This window comes from Eucyclogobius newberryi, unplaced genomic scaffold (assembly GCF_026437365.1).
Source record: "Eucyclogobius newberryi isolate DKJ021-1_F unplaced genomic scaffold, fEucNew1.0.hap1 SCAF_9, whole genome shotgun sequence".
In the NCBI taxonomy this organism is placed as follows: Eukaryota; Metazoa; Chordata; class Actinopteri; order Gobiiformes; family Gobiidae; genus Eucyclogobius; species Eucyclogobius newberryi.
In genome coordinates this window covers 39,888,868-39,915,701 of record NW_027316532.1, presented here as the reverse complement: position 1 = coordinate 39,915,701, position 26,834 = coordinate 39,888,868, and the positions used below count along the sequence as shown (strand labels likewise).

General features: G+C 42.7%; 2 protein-coding genes across 2 annotated transcripts; one reads left to right on the top strand and one right to left on the bottom strand.

Moving 5' to 3' along the window:
- Positions 1–3,103: 3,103 nt before the first annotated feature.
- On the bottom strand, positions 3,104–16,133 carry tubgcp5 (tubulin gamma complex component 5). Its single transcript, XM_072438563.1, has 23 exons — positions 15,972–16,133; positions 15,839–15,892; positions 15,323–15,431; positions 15,150–15,246; positions 14,990–15,069; positions 14,792–14,924; positions 14,592–14,709; positions 14,253–14,342; positions 13,991–14,084; positions 11,899–12,139; positions 10,669–10,871; positions 10,486–10,601; positions 9,432–9,697; positions 9,029–9,227; positions 8,598–8,786; positions 8,335–8,517; positions 8,181–8,265; positions 7,976–8,096; positions 7,741–7,892; positions 7,536–7,661; positions 7,344–7,432; positions 7,158–7,258; positions 3,104–3,652 (listed from the first exon to the last, which is right to left on the bottom strand). The coding sequence occupies exons 1-23, from the start codon at positions 16,103–16,105 to the stop codon at positions 3,606–3,608; spliced, it is 3,027 nt and encodes a 1,008-aa protein (XP_072294664.1). The 5' UTR covers positions 16,106–16,133; the 3' UTR covers positions 3,104–3,605.
- A 684-nt stretch (positions 16,134–16,817) lies between these two features.
- Positions 16,818–24,999, top strand: chst7 (carbohydrate (N-acetylglucosamine 6-O) sulfotransferase 7). The gene is made up of 3 exons (XM_072439370.1): positions 16,818–17,642; positions 18,531–19,006; positions 23,983–24,999. The coding sequence occupies exons 1-2, from the start codon at positions 16,860–16,862 to the stop codon at positions 18,993–18,995; spliced, it is 1,248 nt and encodes a 415-aa protein (XP_072295471.1). The 5' UTR covers positions 16,818–16,859; the 3' UTR covers positions 18,996–19,006; positions 23,983–24,999.
- The last annotated feature ends 1,835 nt before the right edge of the window (positions 25,000–26,834 follow it).

Sequence of the window (26,834 nt, the reverse complement as noted above, 5' to 3'; positions counted from 1 at the left end):
TTACTGTTAATGTGTTTTAAGGCCCAAATTCAACCACAAAAACTGCACGCCAAAGTCGCTATATTAAGATTTAAATTATCATTTAAATTTGACATGATAAAAAGAAACACTGAAACTGCATTTTGGCTGTAGAAAATCAAAAAAGTATTTCCTCCTCTTGGTCTGAAGGACTTTTCTTGTAACTGTGGTCCTACTTTAACATTTAATCACAAATAACAGAACATTTAGTTTATCTCCACAGCTTCCACAGTATAAATACTATATTAGGACAATTTGTGGTCAAATTCCCTGCTCCTTTCTGAATAATCCAGGAACCTACAACATCATTAACATTTAGTTTAACATTTAGACACATATAAAAGACCATTTTATTATTCATCAAATATTTATCTTATTTCAAGACTTTTTTTATTAGAATCTAGACCCACATTTTGAATTTGTATTTTGTTTTGTTTGAAGTGTCATTAGAGCTCATGCACAGAGGGTGTGTACAGTGTGTAGTCATTTTACTAAACATAACTGAGAATTCTGACTCGCAACACAACTACAGTACTTTTTTATATTAGCTAAATTGTGTTGCTTTTAATATTAGTGTGTGTCATATTCAGTGTGTGTTATATTCAGTGTGTGTCATATTCAGTGTGTTATATTCAGTGTGTGTCATATTCAGTGTGTGTCATATTCAGTGTGTGTCATATTCAGTGTGTGTCATATTCAGTGTGTGTCATATTCAGTGTGTGTCATATTCAGTGTGTGTCATATTCAGTGTGTGTCATATTCAGTGTGTGTCATATTCAGTGTGTGTCATATTCAGTGTGTGTCATATTCAGTGTGTGTCATATTCAGTGTGTGTCATATTCAGTGTGTGTCATATTCAGTGTGTGTCATATTCAGTGTGTGTCATATTCAGTGTGTGTCATATTCAGTGTGTGTCATATTCAGTGTGTGTCATATTCAGTGTGTGTCGTATTCAGTGTGTGTCGTATTCAGTGTGTGTCATATTCAGTGTGTGTCATATTCAGTGTGTGTCATATTCAGTGTGTGTCATATTCAGTGTGTGTTATATTCAGTGTGTGTCATATTCAGTGTGTGTTATATTCAGTGTGTGTCATATTCAGTGTGTGTCATATTCAGTGTGTGTTATATTCAGTGTGTGTCATATTCAGTGTGTGTCATATTCAGTGTGTGTCATATTCAGTGTGTGTTATATTCAGTGTGTGTTATATTCAGTGTGTGTCATATTCAGTGTGTGCTGTACAATCACTGCATTCACACATGAAACTAAACGCGACATAAATGAGTAAAATGCAGGTGATACTGGGGGTGAAGGCGGTTGTTGTGACTTGTGGCCGGGGCAGTGCTGCTTGTGGCCGGGGCAGTGCTGCTTGTGGCCGGGGCAGTGCTGCTTGTGGCCGGGGCAGTGCTGCTTGTGGCCGGGGCAGTGCTGCTTGTGGCCGGGGCAGTGCTGCTTGTGGCCGGGGCAGTGCTGCTTGTGGCCGGGGCAGTGCTGCTTGTGGCCGGGGCAGTGCTGCTTGTGGCCGGGGCAGTGCTGCTTGTGGCCGGGGCAGTGCTGCTGCTCCTCGGCCTGAGCTCAGTCACGGCTCGGGCCTGTGAGTCCCAAACACACGGCTTTGCACACGGGTCCATTTCGAGCTAATTATCAACTTTAACGTTTAAAATACACGGGACGTCGTGAGCATAAGCGTGATAAGTCGTGTTGGGAAGTGTGGAAGTCGTTGTCGTGACTTGTTCGCTGAAACACAGTTAAAGTTACTTTTCTTACCCGGAGTTGTTGCGGTCGCTTCGCTGGGAAAAGTTGAGCGATAGTGGCCGGACTTACAGCGCCATGAAGCCGGGCTTTGTGCGCTCCAAACGGATACAGTTTTAAAAAAGGCCTTCAATCAGGACTTTTTACTTTATGTCGTCGGCCAAAGGAATCTTCTCTTCTCCTCGGGTGGTGTTATTATCATGGGCGGGGGAGAAGCGCAGCAGAAGAGCGGAACAGCGGAGCTGGAGTTCCTGTCGAACAGGGAAACGCCACAGGAAACTGGGTCGAGTTGCGGTACCGCGGTCCACCGCTAGGGCTCTGGAGCGGCGGGATCAGGGAGTTAAGAATGTGAATGTGCCTCAGATCTGCCTCTGGTGTGTCCCAGATCTGCCCCAAAAGTGTCCCAGATCTGCCCCAGAAGTGTCCCAGAAGTGTCCCAGATGTGTCCCAGATCTGCCCCAGAAGTGTCCCAGAAGTGTCCCAGATCTGCCCCAGAAGTGTCCCAGATCTGCCCCAAAAGTGTCCCAGATCTGCCCCAGAAGTGTCCCAGAAGTGTCCCAGATGTGTCCCAGAAGTGTCCCAGATCTGCCCCAGAAGTGTCCCAGATCTGCCCCAGAAGTGTCCCAGAAGTGTCCCAGATCTGCCCCAGAAGTGTCCCAGAAGTGTCCCAGATCTGCCCCAGCAGTGTCCCAGATCTGCCCCAGAAGTGTCCCAGATCTGCCCCAGAAGTGTCCCAGATCTGCCCCAGAAGTGTCCCAGATCTGCCCCAAAAGTGTCCCAGATCTGCCCCAGAAGTGTCCCAGAAGTGTCCCAGATGTGTCCCAGATCTGCCCCAGAAGTGTCCCAGAAGTGTCCCAGATCTGCCCCAGCAGTGTCCCAGATCTGCCCCAGAAGTGTCCCAGATCTGCCCCAAAAGTGTCCCAGATCTGCCCCAGAAGTGTTCCAGAAGTGTCCCAGATGTGTCCCAGAAGTGTCCCAGATCTGCCCCAGAAGTGTCCCAGATCTGCCCCAGAAGTGTCCCAGAAGTGTCCCAGATCTGCCCCAGAAGTGTCCCAGATCTGCCCCAGAAGTGTCCCAGATCTGCCCCAGAAGTGTCCCAGATCTGTCCCAGAAGTGTCCCAGATCTGCCCCAGAAGTGTCTCAGACCTGCCCCAGATTAAGATTTTTCATCAATTACACATTTTTAACAAAATTTACAAAAATCCTAGTGGTCATAACATTTGTACTTTTTGAACATTAAGTGATGTCAGGAGCATTGTTATATGAAAAACTACTATTAATAACACTGTTAATTAAATGCAACATATCCAAGTAATAAGTACGAAACAACATAAATCATTGTGCAACATTTATTGTGCTTCATATTTACATTTACAACAAGAAACCACGAGCCACTGTCCTCTCATCTACTATGGGCATGGGGAGGATTGTGCCAGGAAGACATCGAATGTAAAACCTATTCCAAGTTATCAGATGAGATGCTGTGCCGACTCTATATGGACCATATCTACATCTGCTTCACACTTACAATAATAAATAAAAAAGTATTTCTCATGTAGCCACACCGGCCCTTATAGACTGAGCTCTGCCATTCTGTGCCATTGGCCTTTCCAAGCAACAATCACAAACACAAACTAAGCAGTATGCCACGTTGAATGAAGACGGAACCACCGACTTCTGTGTTAGTGAGCGACTGTCTCTTCTGCGATCTACACAGACAAACAGTCATTACTTAATGCCTGACGAGTGTTTCACATACAAACAATGACTCCATGTTACATCATGGACAATCGCAGCTGCAGGAGGAGAGTCAGGACAGACTGTTCTCCACTCGGGATCAGCACTGTTCGAATCCAGCCATGAGAGACAGAGCCAAAGACTCCACTGTTCAAGAGGAAAGAAGCAATCAACAACAGAGGCACTCAAAAGGCTTCAATAACACACACGTACCAACTGCTAAAGCTGTGCTAACATGATCATTACTTCCAACAATTACAAAAATAACAAGAATCAATTATTATGTCACTTTGTCATAAATGTGAATGAAAGTATCTGTATTTTTTCCCCATCACTGCCCAGAAAATGATCCGTTATCCGCTGTAGTGTAGTGGTCATAATGGTGTGTGTTATGTACAGTCGCTGTAGTGTAGTGGTCATAATGGTGTGTGTTATGTACAGTCGCTGTAGTGTAGTGGTCATAATGGTGTGTGTTATGTACAGTCGCTGTAGTGTAGTGGTCATAATGGTGTGTGTTATGTACAGTCGCTGTAGTGTAGTGGTCATAATGGTGTGTGTTATGTACAGTCGCTGTAGTGTAGTGGTCATAATGGTGTGTGTTATGTACAGTCGCTGTAGTGTAGTGGTCATAATGGTGTGTCTTATGTACAGTCGCTGTAGTGTAGTGGTCATAATGGTGTGTGTTATGTACAGTCGCTGTAGTGTAGTGGTCATAATGGTGTGTGTTATGTACAGTCGCTGTAGTGTAGTGGTCATAATGGTGTGTCTTATGTACAGTCGCTGTAGTGTAGTGGTCATAATGGTGTGTCTTATGTACAGTCGCTGTAGTGTAGTGGTCATAATGGTGTGTCTTATGTACAGTCGCTGTAGTGTAGTGGTCATAATGGTGTGTGTTATGTACAGTCGCTGTAGTGTAGTGGTCATAATGGTGTGTCTTATGTACAGTCGCTGTAGTGTAGTGGTCATAATGGTGTGTGTTATGTACAGTCGCTGTAGTGTAGTGGTCATAATGGTGTGTCTTATGTACAGTCGCTGTAGTGTAGTGGTCATAATGGTGTGTGTTATGTACAGTCGCTGTAGTGTAGTGGTCATAATGGTGTGTGTTATGTACAGTCGCTGTAGTGTAGTGGTCATAATGGTGTGTCTTATGTACAGTCGCTGTAGTGTAGTGGTCATAATGGTGTGTGTTATGTACAGTCGCTGTAGTGTAGTGGTCATAATGGTATGTCTTATGTACAGTCGCTGTAGTGTAGTGGTCATAATGGTGTGTCTTATGTACAGTCGCTGTAGTGTAGTGGTCATAATGGTGTGTCTTATGTACAGTCGCTGTAGTGTAGTGGTCATAATGGTGTGTCTTATGTACAGTCGCTGTAGTGTAGTGGTCATAATGGTGTGTCTTATGTACAGTCGCTGTAGTGTAGTGGTCATAATGGTGTGTCTTATGTACAGTTGCTGTAGTGTAGTGGTCATAATGGTGTGTGTTATGTACAGTCGCTGTAGTGTAGTGGTCATAATGGTGTGTGTTATGTACAGTCGCTGTAGTGTAGTGGTCATAATGGTGTGTGTTATGTACAGTCGCTGTAGTGTAGTGGTCATAATGGTGTGTCTTATGTACAGTCGCTGTAGTGTAGTGGTCATAATGGTATGTCTTATGTACAGTCGCTGTAGTGTAGTGGTCATAATGGTGTGTGTTATGTACAGTCGCTGTAGTGTAGTGGTCATAATGGTATGTCTTATGTACAGTCGTTGTAGTGTAGTGGTCATAATGGTATGTCTTATGTACAGTCGCTGTAGTGTAGTGGTCATAATGGTGCGTCTTATGTACAGTCGCTGTAGTGTAGTGGTCATAATGGTGCGTCTTATGTACAGTCGCTGTAGTGTAGTGGTCATAATGGTGCGTCTTATGTACAGTCGCTGTAGTGTAGTGGTCATAATGGTGTGTCTTATGTACAGTCGCTGTAGTGTAGTGGTCATAATGGTGTGTGTTATGTACAGTCGCTGTAGTGTAGTGGTCATAATGGTGTGTGTTATGTACAGTCGCTGTAGTGTAGTGGTCATAATGGTGTGTCTTATGTACAGTCGCTGTAGTGTAGTGGTCATAATGGTGTGTGTTATGTACAGTCGCTGTAGTGTAGTGGTCATAATGGTGTGTCTTATGTACAGTCGCTGTAGTGTAGTGGTCATAATGGTGTGTCTTATGTACAGTCGCTGTAGTGTAGTGGTCATAATGGTATGTCTTATGTACAGTCGCTGTAGTGTAGTGGTCATAATGGTGCGTCTTATGTACAGTCGCTGTAGTGTAGTGGTCATAATGGTGTGTGTTATGTACAGTCGCTGTAGTGTAGTGGTCATAATGGTGCGTCTTATGTACAGTCGCTGTAGTGTAGTGGTCATAATGGTGTGTCTTATGTACAGTCGCTGTAGTGTAGTGGTCATAATGGTGTGTGTTATGTACAGTCGCTGTAGTGTAGTGGTCATAATGGTGTGTGTTATGTACAGTCGCTGTAGTGTAGAGGTCATAATGGTATGTCTTATGTACAGTCGCTGTAGTGTAGTGGTCATAATGGTGTGTCTTATGTACAGTCGCTGTAGTGTAGTGGTCATAATGGTGTGTGTTATGTACAGTCGCTGTAGTGTAGTGGTCATAATGGTGTGTCTTATGTACAGTCGCTGTAGTGTAGTGGTCATAATGGTGTGTGTTATGTACAGTCGCTGTAGTGTAGTGGTCATAATGGTGCGTCTTATGTACAGTCGCTGTAGTGTAGTGGTCATAATGGTGCGTCTTATGTACAGTCGCTGTAGTGTAGTGGTCATAATGGTGTGTGTTATGTACAGTCGCTGTAGTGTAGTGGTCATAATGGTGTGTGTTATGTACAGTCGCTGTAGTGTAGTGGTCATAATGGTGTGTGTTATGTACAGTCGCTGTAGTGTAGTGGTCATAATGGTGTGTCTTATGTACAGTCGCTGTAGTGTAGTGGTCATAATGGTGTGTGTTATGTACAGTCGCTGTAGTGTAGTGGTCATAATGGTGTGTGTTATGTACAGTCGCTGTAGTGTAGTGGTCATAATGGTGTGTGTTATGTACAGTCGCTGTAGTGTAGTGGTCATAATGGTGTGTCTTATGTACAGTCGCTGTAGTGTAGTGGTCATAATGGTGTGTGTTATGTACAGTCGCTGTAGTGTAGTGGTCATAATGGTGTGTGTTATGTACAGTCGCTGTAGTGTAGTGGTCATAATGGTGTGTCTTATGTACAGTCGCTGTAGTGTAGTGGTCATAATGGTGTGTGTTATGTACAGTCGCTGTAGTGTAGTGGTCATAATGGTGTGTGTTATGTACAGTCGCTGTAGTGTAGTGGTCATAATGGTGTGTGTTATGTACAGTCGCTGTAGTGTAGTGGTCATAATGGTGTGTGTTATGTACAGTCGCTGTAGTGTAGTGGTCATAATGGTGTGTGTTATGTACAGTCGCTGTAGTGTAGTGGTCATAATGGTGTGTGTTATGTACAGTCGCTGTAGTGTAGTGGTCATAATGGTGTGTGTTATGTACAGTCGCTGTAGTGTAGTGGTCATAATGGTGTGTGTTATGTACAGTCGCTGTAGTGTAGTGGTCATAATGGTGTGTCTTATGTACAGTCGCTGTAGCATTACTCACAGTGAGGGAAAGACCCACGACACACGGCTTTGTTCAGGATGGTCACCAGGAACATGTGACAGTTCTTGAAGTCAGACTCCATCTTGTCTATGGACTCAATCCTATCATAAAAAAGAACATATTGAATAAAACGATGTATGATTTAAATGAGATTTCACAGGTTTAAATACGAGGAGCAGCTCTTACTTCCAGGCTCCAAACCCAGCCTGCCATCGGTCAGAAAAGATGAGCACAAGATTGAGGACCTTCATTATGGCTTCTTTGACAAAACTGACCTAGAAAGAAACATTGTACCTTTAGTTAACCTGATATGAATGCACCAAAACCATAAAGTACATTGTATACATAACAGAGCAGATCATGACTTCTGTCCTTTACCTTCTCTCTGAGGAGACAGCGGTCATGAATTGTTGCTAAATATTTATAATGGATCTTAATGAGTTGGTCCAGATCTTTTGCTTCTTGAACTTGATGTTGGAACTCGAGCCCAGTGCTGTGTAGAATCTGGTGTGGCAAGAATATGAGCTTAGCATGTGTCATTTGGGATCAGATCCATAAGGTTTATAATATAATGTTCCGTTACCCTGGTCATGATGTAGTTGTGGAGGCTGTTGACGAAGTGCATCAGTTTGACTCGGAGAAGACACATTCGATGGATCTGCTGAGTTACACTTTCTTTCAGCTTCATCTCCTCAGACGCAGCTCCTTCCACTTTGTTCAGAACTTCTGTGAAATCTGGAGGGGAAAAAACACAAATTAAGACAATTTCACACAACTTTAAGCAAATATGTCAATGTGAGTGATATTCAAAGTCTCACCACTAAATCGAACCGTGTCTAAGCTGTATTTGGCCCATTTGATTTGCAGCAGCAGCAGAAACACTTGATTATAGATCTTCTGACACTCTGAGCTGATCACAATGTCAACGGGCCATGGCACCTACACAAAAGCAGCTCATGTTGGTAAACTCAGTCCTTTTAAAATGATTTCAAAACATAAAAATACTTTCCTCATAATACTTACTTTGTAGCTGAGTGTAAGGACTTCTAGATTATTGACAGGGTGCTTTTTCCTGGCAGGATCAATAGCTTCCAAAAATACTGACAACCTAAATACAAATTGAAAAGTAAAATATTGAACGTAGAGTACAGTTACTAGTACACAGCAGATGCAGTACCTGCTGCTGTCCTCAGGGTGGCGCTGTCCCACTGCTTCTTGCAGTTGCACATTGAGGAAAGAGGGCTGCTGCCAGCTCTCCTTCTCCTGCACTTTGTCAAATATTGCTGTATAGAAATCATACATTGTGTCTCCTGCCTCTAGAAGGAAGTAGTTCCTCATTGCCTGGAGATACTCCAGCAGCCTATGCACATCAGCACACAGGAATGTGAGCAAATACAGAGCCGTCCTGTGACCAAATGAAGTGATGAAAGACAGACAGACCTGTAATCTTTCTTCAGGGTTTTCATGAGATTCCCACAGCACTCGATGTACCTCCTCTGGATGTGTGGATAGAGACAGGAGCGAAGTGTGAGCTCGAAGGTCTGACACGTGACAGACTGAGACGAACGGTCCACGTTCAGATCTCCTCCAGAGAAATGCTCGTGAAAGTCACTCTGCTCCAGGTACAGCCTGAACAATAGACACATTCTGGGTTGTATAACAGTGACCCACTGAATACTAAATGATAATAAATAAGATACAAGGCATAAGATGTCATGACTCTTACTGCATACATGCTGCATACTCCACCATTGTGGTCATGATATTAATGCAAAGGGTAAAATTAAATATATATTTTTTCTTTTTCACCCTCCCTTTTCCTTTATTTTCAGATCAGATGGAGACACTGTAGAGAAAGTTGTAGTTTGAACCTGGCAAAGTTGATGGCGAGCAGTGGATCGTGAACATCATCGATCTTCAGATGTTGAGCGACGATGGACTGCATTTTGACCAGACTCCTGTTGGTGGCCTGCTGCTCCGTCACCGTGTCTGTGGGAGTCTGCTCCTGGCTGCACAGACGAGACTGCACCGACTCCAGAAACAGAGTGTATAAGCTCTTCCTCTCCGCATCTGGAGTGCAAACATGTTCAATGAGCTGGTCTATTTCATTTGCAAGATCATTCATAAATGACGTGAAATGAATGTAAACTTGTGTTTATGAGGCAAATTATGAGGCAAATTATGAGGCAGATTAAAAACAAAACAAAAAAACATTTCTACTAACTTAACTATTAGTACAACATTTATTGAAGTTAAATAGAAATGTGAGCTGACCTCTGGATGACCTGTCCGACTGCTCTGAGTCATTTCCGTCCAGGTTCTTGAGCAGCTGCATGGACTTCCCGGCCATAATGATCTGCTTCAGCACAGGTTTGAGGAAGGACACCATGGTGAGCCTGTTGCCGGGGCCTTGTTCTCCTGCGGAGCTGCCGCTGGCCGAGTCGTTCTGCTTCTCTTCACTCTCCACAGTCTCAGAGATGCTGTACAAGGTGTAGGTGGCGTACCAAAAATCCCTGTGGTTCACCGGGACGTCCTTGTTCCTGGAGGAAGAAAGAACCATGTTTATTGCCAACTATTTCAGAAGACGATACACAGTGCTTTTTACTTTTATTGTTTGTTAATGTTAATAAGATTTGATGTAGTTGTAGAATGAATGTAAGTTTACATGACTACATCCTATATTTGGGGGCTTTCCGTTTGGAGACCTTTTAATGAACACACAATACATCAGATATATTCTGCATAAAGCCAATGCTAAAAGCTACAAACCCTGACACCAAGGCCTGGTCATCAGCATTTAGTTTAATTTCAGGCCACAAAATAAATGGAATATACATAAAAACACTAAATTAAGCATGAAATATTCCCACAGTGTTTTTAAGTGATGATAATTAACTTATTTTTTTAATATGTATTTCTAAATAACTTAAATACATCTGTTTATTATTTCAAATAGCAACAAGCAAATAATCGTATAATACTCCAGATACGTTGCTTGGATACATTATACACTGGGAATTTTATATTGAAGAAAGCGGACAAGTAATTAGTCAATAAACTGCTACACTATTAATAATTAATCATTTAAAAAATAACGTGTTTGATCTATATCGCTTTTATTAAACTCTCAAAACACTTTGCCTCACATTGTTTATTCACTCAATACCTGTTTTTTATACTTCATACTTTATTTACTTATTCAAATTATATTACATTTTAATATATTAAATTATGTTTCACAAATGATTTATGAAAAAAGACTAAACTAAGTAAGGACAGTAGCTATGGGACCCATAAGTTTATATTTAATGTTTTTCTTTCTTTTTACCTCTGAATGATGAACTCTTTGGCTGGGTCAAACAGATGTCCGTGCACTATCCACTCATCCACAATCTCCAAATACGGTCGAACTGTCTCTGTCCATAGAGAGAAGAGCAGTGCAACCTACAAGAAACAGGAAGTAATGCATCTGAAACTCACAATAGCTGCTCATGACTAAAAATAACCTCACTGCTTGTTCTGATGCTTCCCCCACGTTGTCGTACTCCAGGATGGCCTTGTACAAAGTGTTGAGCAGGTGGGACGCCCGGACCACATTGGGCGTGTGAGGGGGCACCTCCGCCACACCTGTGCAGAATACTTTGTGCAATACTTTGATCTGGACCAAATGAGGGCTGAGGCGCTCCAAGACGCCCGACAGTGTGATTGTTTCATCTGCAAAAGAGGACGACACATACAAACATTATGAGGTTGGAAAGCAAAGAAAGAAGATTAAGAACCTCATTCCTAACCTTATGCATGTTTTTTTACTTATAGAAATTGCACATATTATTTCTTCAGTGAGTGCAAACACATGCATGGCTTTGCTGATGTACTGAGTGACCTGAAAACATTGAACAGCAGGTTAACCAGCACTGGTGACTTTTATGCAGGACGACAGATCACTGCGATGCACGGAACTGCAACTGTTGCATCAGAGCGATGTCTCATCCAGGACCTTTTTACTAACAGATTCTACCCCACCACTCTAAAGGACGTGGGACAGAGGCGTGAAGGCCACTTTGAGGGACAGCTACTGTGGTATTACAGGGTGCACCAACTGCAGCTTCTTTCCTGTGCAAGAGGTTTGCAGCTGCCTCTGCAGCGTACAGAGCTTTAGCCTTCTTAGCTATGATAAATCAGGCACTTTCATTTGCAGTTCCTCCACCACAAATTTTGCACTTGTTGGCAAATACCGGGAATTCCCTGTTTTGCATATTAATTCACTTGCAAAAGCAAAACGGCATTAGGTGTTTTTAAGCATCAGTGTGAGACGCAAACGTCAATTGCGTCTGGCTTTTCTCCACTTTCAGCAGTTAGCTGTTTTGCACATGATGAATGATGCCATAAATGCCTCCCTTTACTTTCTAGAGACTTTGTTGATGATAGTTTCAGGATTTAGATCCAGCTCACCAGTCATACATTGCATTATACAGGTGACAATGCATAAATTCATTAAAAAGAACACGTAAAAAAGAACACATAAAGATAAATAGAAGGTTGCCATGGGTAAGTAAGTATAGAATGGCTAACATTAGATTAATCAATAAACCAACCTAGAAATGTGTCAGTGTTGTTTTGAGGATGAATTAATAAAAAACAAAGTTGCATGCCCTTCGTTAGGTGCAGCTTATAGAGGTAAGTTGGTAGTTGACATCATCACAAAACTAAAAGATACTAATTAAAATCTACTGTTACTCACCATTGCAAACAATTTCTTTCTCTATCGTAGTGAGCTCCTCCTTAAAGATGGTGAAGTACTTGTTGAGCGCCCACACAAAGGCTTGGTATGTCCGGAACGGAGGCTCTGAGCCCTTTTTGGGGGTACTTCCTGGGGGTCCTGGATCTGTGCAGCACCCTGTGACTTCATCTATGAACTTCTGCAGCCGGGACACAGCCTGGCCATAAACCGCAATGTGCTCAAGTATAGAGCGCAGGCAATTCTGTGCAACAAAGGAAAGTTAAAGTAGTTACAAAAACAAAGCAACAATGTATATATGAGAATAAGTCATTAACAACCAAATAAAGCCGCAAGCGGCATCCAACGGCCCTCGCTGGCCTTCGGACTCTGCATTTTACAGAGATGGTGCTAACACGCCCTGATTGTGTGTTTTATCTAAGAACTAAGACAGCGACACATTGTACATGCGCCGTAGATCAATTCCATTCGTGACTTGTCCTTGAAAAAACAGGAAATTAAGAGTTTTTGAGAACGTGTTAAATTTCAATGTCTTTAGATGCAAAAAGTGTTGTTTTGAGCTCAATCGGATGAAAAACCTAGGACAAGTACGAGTTGGAAAAAAAATAGTCAAATGTGGTGGTGTCACTTTGATTCAAGCTGACTTCCTGTTTATCATAGAGTGATGCTCCAGGTGTTTTACTCGTCAAAAGGTCAGAGGTCAAAGGTAGCTCTATCACTGTCCCAAGTCTCATGTGCCTCATGTGCCTTTTGAACTAGTCGGCACTGTTGTGACGGGCGTTCTCACAACCTCCATTTTATTCGAGTTCGGGCCGAGCCGATCGCGTGTCCCATGTGTGACCTATGACCCCATGTGTGACATTCATCAATGTTCAGGGGGTCAAACAAGAACAAAGACTCATCACATTCCATTCCATTCCATGGAATGGCTCGAGCCAATAATGATAATAATATTTAGAGCAAAAACAATAAAGCCGTTTTCACTATAACAATAAATTATACATCGTTTGAAAGCTCTAAGCCTTCCCCATGCTGTCGTGGGGTGGAATCATTTAAGCAGAAACAAACATGGCCCATGGCTGCGGCATGAACTCTCATGTACAGGACGATGCCAGGAGGGTTTTTGGAGGAATCCAGCGCTTCGCCTATTCACTCATTCTTGACTATTTCTGTCATAGCAGGAGTAATGCATGATGGTAGTTCACTGTGTGTGCCAGCCTTTCGGCGGCGTTGAAATAGGCCCTGCTGGGGCTCAGGCCTAATAAAGCTCTGATTTGAAGATTAATCTTTGTCAACTTATCACTATTTACATCTTGGAATGTTCCAAAATCTTTAACAGCGACAGTGGCAAATCCTTCAACTCAAAGGTTGGCAGTTCAAACCCTGCTTGGACCGGTGCATAGTCATCGTGTCCCAGGGCAAGGCACTTGACACACATTGCCCATGTCTGCCTCAGGGCAGCTGTGGCTATTTAAGCAGCTTAGCACCAGCGAATATGAAGTGACTGAATAATGACTTGCAATGTAGCGTTATAAGTCAAGCAACATTACAAATACCAGTACAGAGCTTTGTAATTATTAAATCTATATCTATAATAGGGATGTGCCAAAATATCTAAATATCGTGATACTAAATGATTATGAAATTTGAATATCGATATTGTGGGCCGCTGTATCAATACATCACCACGAGTCATTTATGGTATAATTTCTCGAATTATTTTGTGACCACGCTACAATGAGGTTGTTTGTTTAAAGAAAGGAAACTTGTTTACGCCAAAACATTTGACATTTTTACTGTTTTGATGATTAAAACGGTGTATTTCATGTTGAGTTTGCGAAGGTCGTGGTTCAACAAAGAAACATGTTGTTAAAATGTATTGGGTTCATTAAAAAACTGTGATATATTGTAGAATATTATGAGCAATATATCGATTATCACGTGTATCTCAAAATTGTGATATTACCGTATTGTGTATCGGATTCCCTGCCCTAATCGATACTGTATTCACACAGTCCTTGATGATAGTTTGATCTATTAAGGGCCTGTAAGGTTGTTTATGCCTCATTTGTTCAAAATTGTAAATGTAACTTACGCCAGTCAGATGAGTTACCACCACATTATTGCGCACAGTCACTTTCCCATCATGTGTTTGAAAAATAAACTGCTTCTTGACTCCAGATAACAGCCTGCAATAGAATAACCACAACTTATGCAATTTATACAACTCAATAGTTAAAACACATGAAGGTGTGAGGATAACATTATACAATGTGCAATGGAAAGGATGCAAGTGTAATGCCTTTGTCCATTTGTACAATAAACCCATTGAAAAACAACTTCATGATTACATTTACCATAACGTCTCCCGAATTACTTGAGTCTCAGTGACAAAGGCCTTTTCTTCTGGGATGTACAAAGGATCTGTGTTGTACAAGTGCTGGTCCCTGCAAAAAAGAGGAGAATTCATACGTTTCATCCTCTGTTGTATGTTTCATTCTTCATTTCAATGATGTTAATTGTTCAACATTCTATGATCTAACGCTCTCATACAGTAACAATGACATTCAAATCAAGTGTGAGTTGTTGAACATTGAACATATGTTTAGTGAAACAGAAAGTCTCTGGCGAGGTTGTCTGATGTCCAAAAGTACATCTGTATCAGACAACTCGGTCAAAACCCCTCCAAGTCTTACCAAAAGTTGAATAGGTTGGAGTGTAGGTGCAGACTATGTGGAAAGCGGGAAGCGTTAGGCGCCCAATAAGGCGTTACAACGTGCTGCTCAAGCCAGGCCCGAGCATCAGGTTCTCCCACTGTAATATCACAAATAATCATCCTTATTAAAACAAGGTGAGCTTTAATTGTTATTCTTCAAGTCCAGAAATCCTATTACACCTGTCCATGTAACTGACACTGGCTTAGTATTTGCATTGTCTTCTGGTGGCGTCGTGTCCAACTGTATCCCAGAATCCTCTCTGCTGATTGGCTGTTGGCTGTCCTCCTCTTCACTTTCCTCTTCAGACCATTCCTGGAAACACTCACATTTAGTTCACCTGGAAAATATGAATCATCTTATGTGTATGATCTACTCACTGGGGTGTCCGGGTAGGGTCCAAAGTCTAGGTCTTCACCCTCCATCAGATATTTACCCCAGTCAAAGCTGTCCTTTTGCTCTGCATCATTTCCAATGCCATAATTATTACCTTCTGCAATTTTAATATCTCAACCAACTGCAAGTCAAATATTGTCTCACCTGCTTCCTTTAGCCTTGCTCTCTCAGTAAAGTCTGTGTTTGAAGGCGACCCAGACAGGAAGAGCAGCAGAGACAGAATTCTAAAATGTACATCAGTCTGAAAAACAAAGACACAACTTCATGCAGGATGTTTGCCATGACAGCATTGGTCTTATATCTTATCTGACACACACCTCGGTTTCATCTGAACTGGGTAAAGGAGAGTTTAGGAACTCCTTCGTCAATTTCATCCAGCTTTGCGCTTTACTCAAATCAGAGTGTATCATGAGCTTTTCGTGGATGCTAGAAACAAATAAAAAGCGTAAGTAAGAATAGCAAGGACAATGTATGTATGCAAAACTGTACAGTGCAATAAATACTAGTAACTGTAATGTAATAGCGCAGTAATAATATACATATTATTATGGGGGTGTCCTGAGCCTGATATTCTCCATGGAGATGTTATTGCTTTGCTTGTCATGTTATAGTGTAGTTTTTACCATAACTATAATTAAATAAATAAATATTATTTCATGAATATGATTCAGGTGTTTTTGCTGCTCAAAGACCTTGATGAACATTCTTACTGTGCATCACAGATCTGACCTGTAACTCCACCTTCAACTGCTTTGTCTCAATGGAGACACAAGTTTAAATGTTGAACTGAGTAACAATTATAGTGTAACTTCAATATTTACAGCGTGTTTTACCCGTTAATGCTGCGCGTCACTTTGTGGCTGTCCACGTCCAGAAAGCGATGGAACCTGTCACAACATTGTTAGCATCACACACAGTAGCAGCTAACGTGCTAACACACAGCTTTGGACAAAACTATGAACTTACTTCAAATTGGACCACGCAAATTTCAGTGCAAGTTGAAAATTCTGCTCGTCCTCATCTTCTATCCCGGTCATATGTGAAATGAGCCTCTTGGTTTCCCGCTCCGTCTCCTTCTCAAACGTGCTCCAGTGCGACATCGTGACGTTCAGCTGCACTGAGGACAACAGCTACATTTAACTGTTATTGTGAGTGTTATTGTGGGTCTAGAGGACGTGTCCAGAGGACGTGTCCAGAGGGGATGGAATCTCGAAGAAAAGAAGACATAAAATCATCTTTTACATGTCGTGTTTTCCCCTCCGCGCTGAACGACAGTGCGCATGCGTCACTTTACAGAGATCGTTTATGAGAGAAGATTGCAACTACAAACCGTGAAGCTGGTCTATGCCCCTGGATCTATTATATTATTATGATTTATTATGATTTGAGCATACAATATACTGTTGACACAATTTATCATTTCGGAATCAAACACGTGTTTTAACTAACATTGAATTAGTTTGAAAGTTAGTTTGTGGGATCCGAAGGTTACAATTGTTCCCGGGTAAAAACAAAACTGCAAAATGATCATAATTAATAGATATTGGACTCATAAATCCTAGCTTCACAAACGTTCAGTGTGACTAGACTAACGGCGTGGATTTGTGCTGAGGCGTGGTCTGTCCCCGCCCCCTCCTCACGCACGCGGCACGGACACGAGCCCTCTCTCTCTCTCCTCTGGCATAACTCTGGAGCGCCTCGTCCTCAGCGCAGCACCGCCGCCGCTGCCGCCGCCGCCGCCACGGCCCCTCACGGCCCCTCACGGCCCCTCACGGCCCCTCACGGCCCCTCACGGCCCCTCACGGCCCCTCACGGCCCCTCACGGCCCCTCACGGCCCCTCACGGACAGAGGAGATGAAGAGGCGGGTGCATAAGAAATATCTGATAGTGATTCTCGCGTACTCGGGTCTCCTCCTGATCGTGCCGTACGTGCTCGATTACCGGGACAAGTCCGTGGAGCGCGGCGGACACGGGCTCCCGCAGCAACAGTCCAGATGCCCGGATCTGGCGAACACGGTGGCGATGCTGTGGGACAATAACGGGAGCGACGCGGCGGCACTGGAGCCCGCGGGGAACCGGAGCCACATCTACCTCCACGCCACCTGGAGGACCGGCTCGTCCTTCCTGGGGGAGCTCTTCAACCAACACCCGGACGTCTTCTACCTGTACGAGCCCATGTGGCACGTGTGGCAGGCGCTGTACCCGGGGGACGCGGGGAGCCTGCAGGGCGCCGTGCGGGACATGCTCAACGCGCTGTACCGATGCGACTTCTCCGTGCTCAAACTTTACGCGGGGGCTCAAAACATAAGCACGTCTTTTATCTTCGGCTGGAAAATGAACAAAGTGATCTGCTCGGAGCCACTTTGTGACGCACACCGGAGGCACGAGGTGGGCTTGGTGAGGCAGGACCTGTGCGCCAAGTGCCACAAGAAGGACATACGGGAGCTGGAGCGGGAGTGCAAGAAGTACCCGGTGATGGTCATCAAAGGAGTGCGCGTCCTGGACCTCAGCACCCTCGTGCCTCTGGTCAAAGACCCCGCGATAAACCTGCAGATCGTGCAGCTCTTCAGGGACCCAAGGGCCGTGCACAACTCCCGCCTCAAGTCCAAGCAGGCCCTGGTCAAGGAGAGCATCCAGGTGGGCTTCATTCTGCTTTAGAGAGCTCTGGCCCAGAGCCGTTTAAATCTGGCCCAGAGCATTAGCATCAAGTGTCAGGGGTGAAGATGAATGACAATAGGAAGAGAATAATAGTTCAGGGCTTTATGCATATTCTACAACTGGCAGTGTTGGGAAAGTTCACTTTCTACATGAACTAGTTCAGTTCATAGTTCAAAATGTTGAACTAAGTTCACGGCTCCAAACAATGAACTAGATCAGTTCTTTTTTTTAATATTATGCAATCATTTTTCTAAATTATTTCCACAGCCCAAATACAACGATAGGCAGCAATTATTTTATTAGTTTAATGCTGAAACTATGTGTCAGATTTCATCTTCATATCCAATTTTGAATCCTTACCCAGGATTTACATTCACACTGAAGGGACAGACGTCCCCCATGTGTCTCTGTCCCTTCAGTCCACACATATTCAGCCCCACAGAATATTCTCCAAAACATGAGGGAAAACTTACTGTGCAAAGTTTGCACAGAAATGTTAGATTGTTCCCATTAGTTTGTCGTTCACAGACGCCAGAATGAACGTGAAATTGAACTTTTGTTCAATGAACGTGTTTAGGCACAACACTGACAACTGGTTTACAGCTGTAGTTGGCTCAACATAATAGTCTTGATTCAGTTACTTCTTACTTCTTACATCACTGTAAGTTAAGGCCCACCCTGCTTTTCATTATAACATGCTATTGACATTTCTGAGAATACATTATCATTTAGATTTAAATGAACAAATAGTTAGTTTGCACATAATTTCCATAAATGTTTAAAAAAAGGTAGATTTGTAGTTAATTTTAGTTTTTTGAGGCATTATTTTTTGACAATGATTCAACATTGAACTTGTGTATTTTGCAGGTGCTAAGAAGTAAGAAGCAAAACGACAAATACAAGCGGCTCCTGGTGCCCAGCCGGGTCAACCGTGCCGAGAGCTATGTGTCCAGTGCTATGGAGCTCATCTGCGACAACTGGCTCAACGACATGTTCCTAGTCACCAACTCTCCTCAGTGGCTCAAGCGGAACTACATGAGAGTCCGCTACGAGGACCTGGTGATGCGCCCGATGGAGGAGCTTCAAAAACTCTACCGTTTCTCCAACCTGACCTCTAATGCGGCTCTGGACAAGTTTGCTCTGAACATGACGCACGGGCAGGGGTACTCCTCGGACAGGCCCTTCCTGATCTCTTCCAGGGACGCAAAAGAGGCTATTTTTGCGTGGAGAGAGAGGCTGAACGTTGAGCAGATCACTCAGGTGGAGGCGTTCTGCAGTGAAGTGATGAGACACCTGGGCTACGAGAAACACAGCACAGACAAGAAGACGTGAGCTGACGCCAGGTACGACTTTAATGAATGAATACATGAATGAAAGAATACATGAATGAATACATGAATGAATACATGAAAGAATACATGAAAGAATACATGAAATAATACATGAAAGAATACATGAATGAATACATGAAAGAATACATGAAATAATACATGAATGAATACATGAATGAATACATGAATGAATACATGAAATAATACATGAATGAATACATGAATGAATACATGAATGAATACATGAATGAATACATGAATGAATACATGAATGAATACATGAAAGAATACATGAAATAATACATGAAATAATACATGAATGAATACATGAATGAATACATGAATGAAAGAATACATGAAAGAATACATGAAAGAATACATGAATGAATACATGAAAGAATACATGAAAGAATACATGAATGAATACATGAAAGAATACATGAAAGAATACATGAAAGAATACATGAAAGAATACATGAATGAATACATGAATGAATACATGAAATAATACATGAAATAATACATGAATGAATACATGAATGAATACATGAATGAATACATGAAAGAATACATGAATGAATACATGAATGAATACATGAAAGAATACATGAAAGAATACATGAAAGAATACATGAAATAATACATGAATGAATACATGAATGAATACATGAAAGAATACATGAATGAATACATGAAAGAATACATGAATGAAAGAATACATGAATGAATACATGAATGAATACATGAAAGAATACATGAAAGAATACATGAAAGAATACATGAAAGAATACATGAAAGAATACATGAAAGAATACATGAATGAATACATGAAAGAATACATGAAAGAATACATGAAAGAATACATGAAAGAATACATGAAAGAATACATGAATGAATACATGAATGAATACATGAATGAAAGAATACATGAAAGAATACATGAAAGAATACATGAATGAATACATGAAAGAATACATGAATGAATACATGAAAGAATACATGAAAGAATACATGAAAGAATACATGAAAGAATACATGAATGAATACATGAATGAATACATGAATGAATACATGAAAGAAAGAATACATGAAAGAATACATGAAAGAATACATGAATGAATACATGAAAGAATACATGAAAGAATACATGAATGAATACATGAAAGAATACATGAAAGAATACATGAAAGAATACATGAAAGAATACATGAATGAATACATGAAAGAATACATGAATGAATACATGAATGAATACATGAAAGAATACATGAATGAATACATGAATGAATACATGAATGAATACATGAAAGAATACATGAATGAATGCATGAATGAATGCATGAATGAATACATGAATGAATACATGAATGAATACATGAATGAATACATGAATGAATACATGAATGAAAGAATACATGAATGAATACATGAATGAATACATGAATGAATACATGAAAGAATACATGAATGAATACATGAATGAAAGAATACATGAATGAATACATGAATGAATACATGAATGAATACATGAATGAATACATGAAAGAATACATGAATGAATACATGAATGAAAGAATACATGAATACAGCCGCCAGGATGTCATGAATATGTTTACAAGGTACTAATACAAAGTGCAGTTTGAACCTGTCATTCTTGTACAGGATGTTTGTGGGTTCGGTAACTGTGCATGTGCCTCGTCTTGTGTTGGATCCACCGACCTTTTGCCCTTTGCCCTTTGACCTCTGACCTCACTCATATTAAAAACACAAGCTCCGTTACGTTCAGCACCAGTTCACATTCCAGATGATGTGTAATTGTGACTCTTAAATGTCCTCGTGCTTCTGAACACCGCCCCGTGCAGCACCTGAAGGCTCGTCACAGCAACAGGGCAAATTCATTTAAAAGTATTGTACTTGTAACTTAATACTAGTACTTTTTGGTAGTTATTCTGTCGTGATCATTATTCAAAGCGATGAAACAGAACAACAATGTTCCTAAATTCAATCATATGCTATTTTGCTTATGGGGAAATCTAGTTTTTCTTATGGTGCCACTGCGTAGTAACTTTCTCAGGACGTTACTACACCACACTACCAGTGTCACTATCAGTGTCGCTATCAGTGTCGCTATCAGTGTCGCTATCAGTGTCGCTATCAGTGTCGCTATCAGTGTCGCTATCAGTGTCACTACCAGTGTCGCTACCAGTGTCGCTACCAGTGTCGCTACCAGTGTCGCTACCAGTGTCGCTACCAGTGTCGCTACCAGTGTCACTACCAGTGTCGCTACCAGTGTCACTATCAGTGTCACTACCAGTGTCGCTACCAGTGTCGCTACCAGTGTCGCTATCAGTGTCACTACCAGTGTCGCTACCAGTGTCGCTACCAGTGTCGCTACCAGTGTCGCTACCAGTGTCACTACCAGTGTCGCTACCAGTGTCACTACCAGTGTCACTACCAGTGTCGCTACCAGTGTCGCTACCAGTGTCACTATCAGTGTCGCTACCAGTGTCGCTACCAATGTCACTATCAATGTCACTATCAGTGTCACTATCAGTGTCGCTATCAGTGTCACTATCAGTGTCACTACCAGTGTCACTACCAGTGTCACTACCAGTGTCACTACCAGTGTCACTACCAGTGTCGCTACCAGTGTCGCTACCAGTGTCGCTACCAGTGTCGCTACCAGTGTCGCTACCAGTGTCGCTACCAGTGTCGCTACCAGTGTCACTACCAGTGTCGCTATCAGTGTCGCTATCAGTGTCGGTCGCTACCAGTGTCACTATCAGTGTCACTATCAGTGTCACTATCAATGTCACTATCAGTGTCACTACCAGTGTCGCTATCAGTGTCGCTATCAGTGTCGGTCGCTACCAGTGTCACTATCAGTGTCACTATCAGTGTCACTATCAGTGTCACTACCAGTGTCGCTACCAGTGTCGCTACCAGTGTCGCTACCAGTGTCGCTACCAGTGTCGCTACCAGTGTCACTATCAGTGTCACTATCAGTGTCACTATCAATGTCACTATCAGTGTCGCTACCAGTGTCGCTACCAGTGTCGCTATCAGTGTCGCTATCAGTGTCACTATCAGTGTCACTACCAGTGTCGCTACCAGTGTCGCTACCAGTGTCGCTACCAGTGTCGCTACCAGTGTCGCTATCAGTGTCGCTATCAGTGTCGCTATCAGTGTCGCTACCAGTGTCGCTACCAGTGTCGCTACCAGTGTCGCTACCAGTGTCGCTACCAGTGTCGCTATCAGTGTCGCTATCAGTGTCACTATCAGTGTCACTATCAGTGTCGCTACCAGTGTCGCTACCAGTGTCGCTACCAGTGTCGCTACCAGTGTCGCTATCAGTGTCGCTATCAGTGTCGCTATCAGTGTCACTATCAGTGTCACTACCAGTGTCGCTACCAGTGTCGCTACCAGTGTCACTACCAGTGTCACTACCAGTGTCACTATCAGTGTCGCTACCAGTGTCGCTACCAGTGTCGCTACCAGTGTCGCTACCAGTGTCGCTACCAGTGTCGCTACCAGTGTCGCTACCAGTGTCGCTATCAGTGTCGCTATCAGTGTCGCTATCAGTGTCGCTACCAGTGTCGCTACCAGTGTCGCTACCAGTGTCGCTACCAGTGTCGCTATCAGTGTCGCTATCAGTGTCGCTATCAGTGTCACTATCAGTGTCGCTATCAGTGTCGCTACCAGTGTCGCTACCAGTGTCGCTACCAGTGTCGCTATCAGTGTCGCTACCAGTGTCGCTATCAGTGTCGCTATCAGTGTCGCTATCAGTGTCGCTATCAGTGTCGCTATCAGTGTCGCTACCAGTGTCGCTACCAGTGTCGCTACCAGTGTCGCTACCAGTGTCGCTACCAGTGTCGCTACCAGTGTCGCTACCAGTGTCGCTACCAGTGTCGCTACCAGTGTCGCTACCAGTGTCGCTACCAGTGTCGCTATCAGTGTCACTACCAGTGTCACTACCAGTGTCGCTACCAGTGTCGCTACCAGTGTCGCTACCAGTGTCGCTACCAGTGTCGCTATCAGTGTCGCTATCAGTGTCGCTATCAGTGTCGCTATCAGTGTCGCTATCAGTGTCGCTATCAGTGTCACTATCAGTGTCACTATCAGGCTTCAAAACCTCTTTGGTGCCAGCTTTTTTAATGCCAATTTCTTTCTGTTTATTTTATGTTTTTGCTGGTACCAAAGTGACGTCTTCCCCGTGCCCTGCCCTGCTTTGTAGTATCTATTACATCGTTTTTCAGTGTTATAACGTCCCGTGGCATAAGGTCAGTGTCGTATTGGACGAAGCAGAACATCCATCTGATACTGTTGAAAAGACAGTTTCAAAAAGACTTTTCATTTTGAATAATGCTAATATTTATGCTGTCATGAGAGTTGGAAAGTCAAAAATATGCGTCCTCTGTAAAGCCTGGGTGATCTGAACTTTAATAGAGAGCGCATTGTGCTCCTCCTGGAGCGAGTGAGAAGGGGGTCGTTGTCAGTGGTTCGTGATGGGATAAACCCGGCAGCCTGACACCACCAGCACTGCCCGGAGGGGCCCGGAGGGGCCGGAGGGGCCCGGAGAGCTGGGCAACAAATCTGTGTTTCATTTAGTCTTCTATTGGCAGTTTATTTATGTCACAAGGGAAAATAAATATTAACCCTAAATAAAACTACAATAATAATATAATTTTAATGTAATATATTGTAATGTAATGTATAATTATTGTGATATTATAATATTATTGTATAATAGTATTAGCCTTTGTGGTTAAGTGGTTTTGTTCAGTACTTTGATATATATATTTTATACAAAGCACATGTTTGTTTAGCTTCTTTTGTCCTCTCAATCCAATAGTCGTATCTGTCCATGTTCTATTGTTAATCCTGTCCATTGTCCTTGTCCATATGTTTAATTTAGCTTTAGCCTTATTGCCTGAGATTAACTGTAATGCTCTGCTGTATTGTACATTCATTATGTTTCTCTCTTGCAGGCATTCGTCGTTACAAAAAGCGTGGACTCATTTCAGAGACGTTTATTTCTTCAGTGTTGAACTGAACTGGACAGTAATATGGCTGCTATAACTGAAGAGACAGTAGTTGCTCTGTCCTTCTGTCCTTTTAGTAGCACTAATCCCTTTTTAAATCTGTTGTGGTCGAGGCCAGGAAAAACCCGCTATGGATTTTCCAGACTGGATCGCTGATCCGTCCTAAACGCAGCAACTGTGGCACTAGAACGAGCCTTAATGAATTCACTTCTTAAATGCATTCAATATTTACCTCACTGTGTGTACTGTGAGGAAATCTACAAGGGCCTTTACATTAGACTCTCTTCCTAAGGCAATTTATTCAGGCTTGGGACTGAACCCTGTTCCAGATGCTGGAAACTCAAACTACACAAATCATCTGCCTCAAAGTAGTTAAATGCTGGGTGAAGACACCATGGTGATAGTCAAACTTTATCCCATCATAGCCGACAAATAATGAGCTGAAAATCCAATAAGGAAAACATATTATCCTTTTGCTCCTATTTCTATCGTACGCATCTAAAGTGAGGAATAAGAAAATGCAATAAGTTTCACTGCAAAATAGTCTCTGTGAGAAACAGTTTATCCAGGTTTGGGACCGGCTCTGGAAGTACAATAGCTCAAAGTTACAGCTCAGTGTTTGAATGAAGTACAAGCTCTTTGGAGGAATTGTCTTGTTTCTAGAAGCTTCTGAAGAATCGGGACAGCTGCAGCACTGACCAAACGCTCACGTGGGTGTGAAGTGTCCCTCTGTCCAACACCACTGCTGCTTTGTCCTCCAAGACGTTCTAGACATTCTTTATTCATGTTGTGTAACATGTTTTTGTATTTAATGATATGCTGTGACTGAAGGCTCTCCCAGCATTAATGCATTCAACTTTAGAAGTTGGTTCAGTCATGGTTTGATAACCCAATGTGGTTCTCATGGTAAAAATAACTTTTAGACTATTTAAACTGACTTAAATAAATGAGTTGGCAACCTTGTACGTTGTATTGTTCTTGTCGTGTTTTGATGGTTGATAATTGCACAGTAAAAGCCGCATTTCATTTAAAACACATTTATTGTAGTCTGCAGCTGCAAAGAGTTGAAGTGGTTGACCTGAAAATAAACCACAGGGTGATTTGTTTGTGCCTTCGATGGTTTTACAGTTGGCGGTGACAGGTGCGGTGACAGGTGCACGCACTAAAATAGCGCTTCAGGCTCAAGTTTCTCAGGTAGTTGACCACAAAGTGAATATAGTTATGAAGGACATGATCAATGACATGGTGTCTGCTGGAGGTGAAAGTACAACGTCCAGTAAAGTTAAAGTACATGAGTTCAGACCACACATACTGCAGTATCCATCGTACTACCTGCAGCTGACTGAAGAATATTGTTTAAATATTATTTAAACTTGCTCTGATAAAAACATGAACAAATCCTTCATATAATTGTGTTCTTAATATATCTTAATTTCATTTCCAACAGTGATTTTATATGTTCCTTCTCTGCCATAACCAGATCCTATGTTTTCATGTAAATAATACATTTGATGTCACATATTTGGGACATGTTTGGAATTGGTGCCGCTTTAAATTTCTTGCTTCATTTTGTCACTGAAAATTGGTTTTAAAAGTCAAATTCCAGATAAAAGCTTATTATATGTTGAGAGAGAAAAACTGAAATAAAAATATAAAATGAAATGGATTTGTTTTTGTCTCGCTCCATGTTCTGTTTTAAACTTCGTGGATTCTTTTAGTTCTAAATGTCATGTTCTGTCAGAAGTCACAGATCTGAAGAGCTTTGGTTCTGACGCCTGGAGAAGACAAAGATTCAGACTCGGTTCAGCTGCAGTGACAGTAAAAAAGTCCTGTTTTGTTTTATGTTGCAGAACAGGTTAAAGCTCACGCTCTGATCCAGAACTTTATGAATTTCCCTTTTCCAGCCCCATAAGCAAATGCAGAATAGAAAGTGCAGATACACGAAAACACAAACGTCAAATGTACTGCAACTTAAAAGTACATGATGTATCTTTTCTGGTGGAGGGTCTGGAATGTTCACAATATGTCATTACGTGTCACAGGTCGTGTCACAGGTCAGGTCAGAGGTCAGGTCACAGGTCAGGTCACAGGTCAGGTCACAGGTCAGGTCACAGGTCAGGTCACAGGTCAGGTCAGGTCACAGGTCAGGTCACAGGTCAGGTCACGCAGGTCATGTCACAGGTTGTGTCACAGGTCGTGTCACAGGTCAGGTCACAGGTCAGGTCAGAGGTCAGGTCACAGGTCAGGTCAGGTCACAGGTCAGGTCACAGTTCAGGTCACGCAGGTCATGTCACAGGTTGTGTCACAGGTCGTGTCACAGGTCGTGTCACAGGTCAGGTCAGAGGTCAGGTCACAGGTCAGGTCACAGGTCGTGTCACAGGTCAGGTCACAGGTCAGGTCAGAGGTCAGGTCACAGGTCGTGTCACAGGTCAGGTCAGAGGTCAGGTCACAGGTCGTGTCACAGGTCAGGTCACAGGTCAGGTCAGAGGTCAGGTCACAGGTCAGGTCACGCAGGTCATGTCACAGGTTGTGTCACAGGTCGTGTCACAGGTCAGGTCACAGGTCAGGTCAGAGGTCAGGTCACAGGTCAGGTCACAGGTCAGGTCACAGGTCAGGTCACGCAGGTCATGTCACAGGTTGTGTCACAGGTCGTGTCACAGGTCGTGTCACAGGTCAGGTCAGAGGTCAGGTCACAGGTCAGGTCACAGGTCAGGTCACAGGTCAGGTCACAGGTCGTGTCACAGGTCAGGTCACAGGTCAGGTCAGAGGTCAGGTCACAGGTCGTGTCACAGGTCAGG

Excerpts from the sequence above, each read along its gene's own strand:
- tubgcp5 (XM_072438563.1), bottom strand. The coding sequence starts at position 16,105 with ATGTCGCACTGGAGCACGTTTGAGAAGGAGACGGAGCGGGAAACCAAG. Across the intron at positions 14,085-14,252 it reads GTAATTCGGGAGACGTTATG|GCTGTTATCTGGAGTCAAGA; the intron begins GTAAATGTAATC and ends ATTCTATTGCAG. Across the intron at positions 10,872-11,898 it reads GAAAGAAATTGTTTGCAATG|ATGAAACAATCACACTGTCG; the intron begins GTGAGTAACAGT and ends CCTCTTTTGCAG.
- chst7 (XM_072439370.1), top strand. The coding sequence starts at position 16,860 with ATGAAGAGGCGGGTGCATAAGAAATATCTGATAGTGATTCTCGCGTAC. Across the intron at positions 17,643-18,530 it reads TGGTCAAGGAGAGCATCCAG|GTGCTAAGAAGTAAGAAGCA; the intron begins GTGGGCTTCATT and ends TGTATTTTGCAG.